Source organism: Alligator sinensis, unplaced genomic scaffold, assembly GCF_000455745.1.
Source record: "Alligator sinensis unplaced genomic scaffold, ASM45574v1 scaffold583_1, whole genome shotgun sequence".
In the NCBI taxonomy this organism is placed as follows: domain Eukaryota; kingdom Metazoa; phylum Chordata; order Crocodylia; family Alligatoridae; genus Alligator; species Alligator sinensis.
This window is the reverse complement of record NW_005841983.1, coordinates 996,888-1,003,417: the sequence shown is the minus strand read 5'-3', so window position 1 is coordinate 1,003,417 and position 6,530 is coordinate 996,888. Positions and strand designations below refer to the sequence as shown.

General features: G+C 42.3%; 1 protein-coding gene across 1 annotated transcript in view; it reads right to left on the bottom strand.

Moving 5' to 3' along the window:
- PHKA2 (phosphorylase kinase regulatory subunit alpha 2) overlaps positions 1 to 6,530 on the bottom strand; it is a 74,563-nt gene that overhangs the window by 50,790 nt on the left and 17,243 nt on the right. Inside the window, exons 4-7 of the mRNA XM_025201101.1 lie at positions 5,156 to 5,203; positions 4,314 to 4,482; positions 2,584 to 2,666; positions 2,076 to 2,156 (exon numbers count right to left, since the gene is read on the bottom strand). Of these exons, the coding sequence (XP_025056886.1) occupies positions 2,076 to 2,156; positions 2,584 to 2,666; positions 4,314 to 4,482; positions 5,156 to 5,203 (381 nt within the window). The remainder of the gene's footprint in view (positions 1 to 2,075; positions 2,157 to 2,583; positions 2,667 to 4,313; positions 4,483 to 5,155; positions 5,204 to 6,530) is intronic.

Below are 6,530 nucleotides of genomic sequence, written 5' to 3'. Positions count from 1 at the left end.
ACCCCAGCCCTCTTTCCTGCCTAGGCAGGGGGTCGGACTCAATGATCTGTTGAGGTCCCTTCTGACCCTAGCATCTATGAATCCAAGAAACCACCGACAGGCTTTTAGCAGTCTCCGGAAATAGATATTGAGGCCGGTTTTGTTCAATATTTTCATCAATGATTTGGAAGATGGGATAGAGTGGATCCTCAGCAGGTCTTCAGATGACACCAAGCTGTGGGGACTAGTAGATATGCTGGAGGGTAGGACTAGGATTCAGGAGGACTGGACCAAATGAAATCTCATGAGGTTCAATAAGGATGAGTGCAAAGTCCTGCACTAAGGGCAGAGCAATCCCATGCAACAGTACAGGCTGGGGACTGATTGGCTAAGCAGCAGCTCTGCAGAAAAGTACCTGGGGGTTACAGTAAACAATAAGCTGAATATGAGTCAACAGTGTGCCCTTGTTGCAAAGAAGACTAATGGCATACTGGGCTACATTAGTACGAGTGTTGCCAACAGATCAAAGGAAGCAACTCTTCCCTTCTGTTCGGCACTGATAAAGCCACATCTGGAGTTCTGTGTCCAGTTTTGGGCCCCCCACTACAGGAAAAATGTGCACAAATTGGAGAGAGCAAAGCAGAGGGCATCAAAAATGGTTAACGGACTGGGTGCACATGACTTATGAGGAGAGGCTGAGAGAACTGGGCTCACTGAGAAGAGAAGACTGAGGGGGATTTCAATAGCAGGCTTCAACTACCTGAAGGGAGGTTCCAAAGAGGATGGAGCTAGGCTGTTCTCAGTGGTGGCAGATGACAGAACAAGGAACAACGGTCTCAAGTTGCAGCAAGGAAAGTTTAGGTTAGATATTAGGAAAAACTCTCTCACGAGGAGGGTAGTAAAACGCTGGAACAGATTACCCAGAGAGGTGGTGGAAGCTCCATTCTTGGAGGTTTTCAAGACCCAGCTAGACAAAGCCTTGGCTGGGATGATCTAGTTGGAGATGGTCCTGCTTTGAGCAGGGGGGGTCAGACTAGATCAGTGGTTTTCAACCTTTTTTGTACCAGAACCCGTTTGTAAACATTGATGACCAGCCCTGACCCACAGCCCCCTGCCCCACAGTGCGAGGGGCTGGGGGTGGGTGTGTGGGACAGGGGGGACATGTGCCCTCCCAGATTTGTGTGGGTACAGGGCTGCAGCCTGGCCAGACTAGCATGAACAGGATCCACTTCAGTAGTCTAGCAGGTGGGTCCCAGAGCGGAAGGGTGGAGCAGGGCAGCAAGACTGGTTGCTGCCGCCACCATGAACCCCATATCAGCAACATGAGGAGTAACAGATGGGAGGGGGTGCCCACACTAAACCTCACCTCCTTCCGCTGCCAGCTGCTTGTGAGCTGGGCCACAGCTCTACCATGCCACCATGGCTTGGCTGCCAGCAGCTAATCTTGCTGTCCCGCTCCACCCTCATATGCTGTGACCCACCTGCTGGGCCTTGGAGACAGCTCCTACTCATGCTGGTCCAACCAGGCTGCAGCCCCATGCCCGTACATATCTGGGGGCACATACATTCCCACCGAGTCCTCACATCGTCTATGCCCCTTACCTCCGTCCACAGACTTACTTGCAGGGAGCTGCAGGAGCTGCTCTCCACCCTGCCTGGCTGCCATGTGCATGTCTATGTGCACATAGTGCCCCTGTGTCCCACTCCCCCAGCTCCAAGCAGCCCCTTGCAGGCTGGGACGCTGCCAGCCTGCAAGGGAAAACCCAAACTTCCCTGCATTTTTCGTGATTGTTTGCAACCCTTTCAAACATTCTTGCGGCCCACTTTTGGGTCGTGACCCACGGGCTGAGAAACACTGGACTAGATGATCTCCTGAGGTCCCTTCCAACCCTCATTTAATATGTTTCTATGTCATCTAAACTAAAGTTAAGGCACCAAAACAAAGGAATCAACAGGACATTAAGATCTACATACATTAATACATACAAACATCATGTAATCAGCAAACACAAAGATGGGGAAGCAATCAAGCATGTTAAGAGAGGCAACAGGTTCTAGTTTTACATCCAAACAATGAATCAGTAAAACATTCTCACTTTGGCCATTCCCACAGAGCTTGCATTCAGTTCTGGGATCCCCTGGTTGGTTTTATCCCCACGTTCCCACATTCCATAATCCTGTAACAAGAAGAAGGAAAAGATCCTACTGAAACTTAAAAACAAAACACTAGAGGAACCTACTTGTTTATGAAGTTAGGCCCTCCAAAGCCTTATTTAAGTATGTGAGTAAACTCACTGAACTCAAAGATAAGCATGCAAGTAAATCTTAGCAGGATTGAGGTCTTAACAACGTTGGATGAATTTTTCATAGAGCAGGAAGTATGCCAAAGTAAACAATACCCCTACTATACAGCTTCTCTCAATTTCTTAAAGTCACCATTCCTTTCCACACATCCTAAAGCTTTTTGTTCTTGGACAAAAAATGATATAATTTATAAAATGACAAACTGGAGCTGTAAGTGTTACCAAGGAACAAAATAAAAGACTCAATAAAAAAATTATAGGACTCTCTTTCAGGTCCTTGAGAAAATATTCAGATACTTACAGCTACTTTGTAAGCTGCCTCAATGTAAAAAACAAGATTCTGTATGAACGCAACCTCATCAAGGGTGAATATAATCCGCAACCCTAGTAAAAAAGAAACAAAATGTAACATTCTAAAAGGATGTTTGGCAGCCAAACTGTCATTTTATTTGCTAGAAATCCATCCCCGATTAAATCAATTGAAAGATTCATCAGTTTCAACAGACACTGAATCAGGCCTCATAACATTTGCCATTGATGCAGTACTTTAAATGTCACTAGTACATATTCTTTAGTTCAAAGATTAACAAAAAAAAACTTAGGGTCACATTCAAACACCAAAGGGTCTGATGACAACTTTTTCAGAAGTAGATCATTATAAGGCACACAGAGAACAGAAAAGAAGCAGGGGAGCTGCTGTATAGTCATAACTGTTTAGGAAGGGTAGACTTGGTAAATCATCAAAATACAAAGGTGCCAAGAAACAAGGGAGCAGGGCCAGGATAATTAGGATCCATGTTGACTTAGAGGTACATTTTTTATTTTCATTTTCAGAGGGGCACTAAGATCTCTGCAGGGCAGCAACAGAACCAACAATTATCCTTCATAAAGTTGTGTCTCCTTTCAGACACAATAAATGCATGATACAAGATACTCCATGTATTTTGTGTTTCCATTAACTAGCTATATTACAATTACCCTTCAAGTTTCTGTTTTAATAAAGGCTTGAATCACAAGTGAGTAGCATCTCTTTTCTATACAAATATTACTCTCCTGTGGTAAGAGCACAGGGCTCCTCTAAATGTTGCATGCCCCGCTGCCATTTTCCATCAGACATGGTCCCAATATTTTCTTTCCAGTCATCAAGTGTATACCATTGTAGCCGCTCCGCTTCATCTCCAGCAGCTCCCTGGCATTTTGAAAATTAAAAGCAACCATTGCACTTAAGTTTTTTTTATTTCTGAAGCACTTCATCCAGAGCTATATACAGAGCACTAATTGTTTATCTGTATTCTTACTAGCATATATGCTCAAACTTGCAGACCTTCAAGCTACTCACAATAGTCAAACTTAGGTTCCCTGTTGCCTGACAACTACCAATACTTGTTCTGGCATTCTACCCAGTCATAGATCACATCAACATTTAAGTAGGGCACAATATTTAGGAAATATCTACTTTAGGTGGACAGCTTGACGGATTCTGCAGCTGGCTCCCACTCTTACTGGAAGTCACTCCTCTTTAACTAGCAGATCCTCTTAAGTCATTTACTGATATTTGTGTGTCCTCATGGAGAAAAACAAAATAACACTTGCTCATAATTCATATGGGCCAGGAAAACACAATCAAACCAATACTACAGAATATAATGCTCAAACCCAAGTTAGAGCACTGATTTCTAATGTCATTGGCCAGAGGGGTTTTCACCTTCTGATATTCAGAGCACCATCTGTGCCAAACTTTTCTAACTACAAGGTATTAAAAATCAGTAGTAAAATCAGCAGTAAAATTAATGTGTCCAAAGGTAGTCACTTCTCTTTAGGCATTTGAAAGAAGGGGCAATCAGAACACAGTTAGGATGTTATACCAACAAAGGGCAGCGTTTACTCAAGATTATTGGTGTACTCCATTTTGCAGAAGAAAAAACTGTAACTGTCATATTCTTTAAATTTAATTACTTATTAAAAGCTGTTTGCAGCATTTAACTTAAAATTATCATGCATACCAATGGCCAGGGCTAAAACACTGCTTACCTGATGCAGTCATCTGTGCTAGGAAGAGCAGGAAAAGGGAAGTTGCATCTACCTGTAGATGTCCCCATTGGTCATCCCCAACCACTGTGGCACAAGTGGCTGAGTTATATTTGGCATGCAAGCAGTCCTTGGTACTCTGTGTGTGTTTGAATTTCTCTACTTTGTCCACCTAAGAATAAGATCAAGATTTTAAATTCAAAAGCAGTCTGGAAGAGGTTTGTCAGACACAAACCATGTCATAGGGCACTTTTGCTCCAGGAACACCTAGCAAATATGTTCCATTTTTTCCTACCTTACTCTCACATGGCAGAATTCAGCAAAGCACTTAAGCAAATGTTTATATTTAAGCTCATATGTAAATCCACTGTCTCAATCAGTAAGACATAAGCTTAAGTGCTTTGCTGAGTTAAGTTCTTAATTATAGCTGTGCAACCTCAAAAATTAATTTGCATACGTATAACTGCAATTTGTTGCAGGTGTGACCAATCACATGCAGGACAACAGAGTTTTACTCCCAGTAAATACATAAATTTAAAACACCCACATCTGTTTGCACAGTCATTTGAATGAAATCTCAGATAAAAGAAATGTACCCTGCTTTGTAAACATAAACAGAGGTATATATGGGAACCCCCACTGCAATACGCTTGAGTGGCAGCTTTTAATTGCCACTTGTTTTAAATCAACAGGACTACAGAACCCAAAAGAACTACCGATCTTAAAAAATTCCAGTACTCCTTCATTCTTTGCCATGGTATATTCCACTTCATGCAAAAATTGCAGTAAGGCAATAGATCCAACTGAGCAACAGAGAGCAGTAAATAATGTAATTATTAGATTACCTGTCTCATCATACACTGCAAAAGTCCCCGCATCAGTTTCACAACATTCTGCAGGAATGAGACCAAATAATTATTTTCTCCAATCACCAGGATGATCACCTATATCAGACAGTTCTTAACAATAACAAGGCTATATATGTACAACTGTCCTGCGGCAAGCATAGACATGAATGACCTGATATGCTTATAGGGAAATATTTTTCTGATTACTTTGTTTTCCAGAGTTTTATCTTAGAATGTGTCTTTTTTTGGGGAAAAAAAAGTTCCAGAGTTTTATCTTGGAATGTGTCTTTTTTGTGGTCACTTGAAAAATCTGACACTCTCACTGCTAGCAAAGCACATCAAAACATATTAGCAACCTAGGAGGGTTCAAGACTGCTTCAATTCTTTAGTTTTCTAAAAGTATAAGAAACTTATTGATTTCTATTTGGACAACATTATTGCACAGTAAAGCCAAAATCTTTTCCTAAAGGCATATTCTAACTAGCTAAGGAAGTTCGGCCTAGTTGAAGAAGTGAGAAGAGACTCTTTTTGTTGTATTCAATTTGTGGAGGGGGTTGGGGAAGTGGGCAAAAACAAATGGATACACCCCAAATGTCTGCAAAGCACTGCACTGGTGCAGATGAAAAACCTAGTGAGACCTTTTCCCTTTGTCCAGGCAAATACAAGCAGTGCTGTTTGCAAGAGGGACTGCTATAAAGAAAAATCATTCATTTTTGCATTAAATGCAGGAAATAAATGTGTCTTTCAACCTGAAAAAAGAGAATTTACAAAAGTTATGCTGTGACTTCAGAATACGTGACCCAATATCTATGGCACTAGTCCAGGACTCAGGGGTTCAATTTCCTACTTGATATCACACTTCTTGTGTGACCCTTGACGCAACTACATTTAAGACATTTAATCTCTTATTGTTTTATTTTCCAACTGAGAAACAGAAATACAGCTACTCCTCGCTTAACATGGTAGTTACATTCTTAAGAAACGTGACTTTAAGCGAAACGATGTTAAGCGAATCCAATTACGTCACAGTAGTTACCTACGAAAATACCTCCTCTGCTTGTGCTTGTAGGGAGGCAGTTAGACGGGCCAAAGCTACCATGGAGCTGAGGATGGCAACCCAAGTAAAAGACAACAAGAAATTGTTTTTTAGATATATAGGGAGTAAAAGGAAGGCCCAGGGAGGAATAGGACCCCTGCTAAATGGGCAGAAACAATTGGTGACGGACAGGGGGGACAAGGCTGAACTCCTCAACGAGTTCTTTGCCTCAGTGTTCCTAAGAGAGGGGCACGACAAGTCTCTCACTGGGGTTGTAGAGAGGCAGCAGCAAGGCGCCAGACTTCCATGCGTAGACCCTGAGATGGTGCAGAGTCA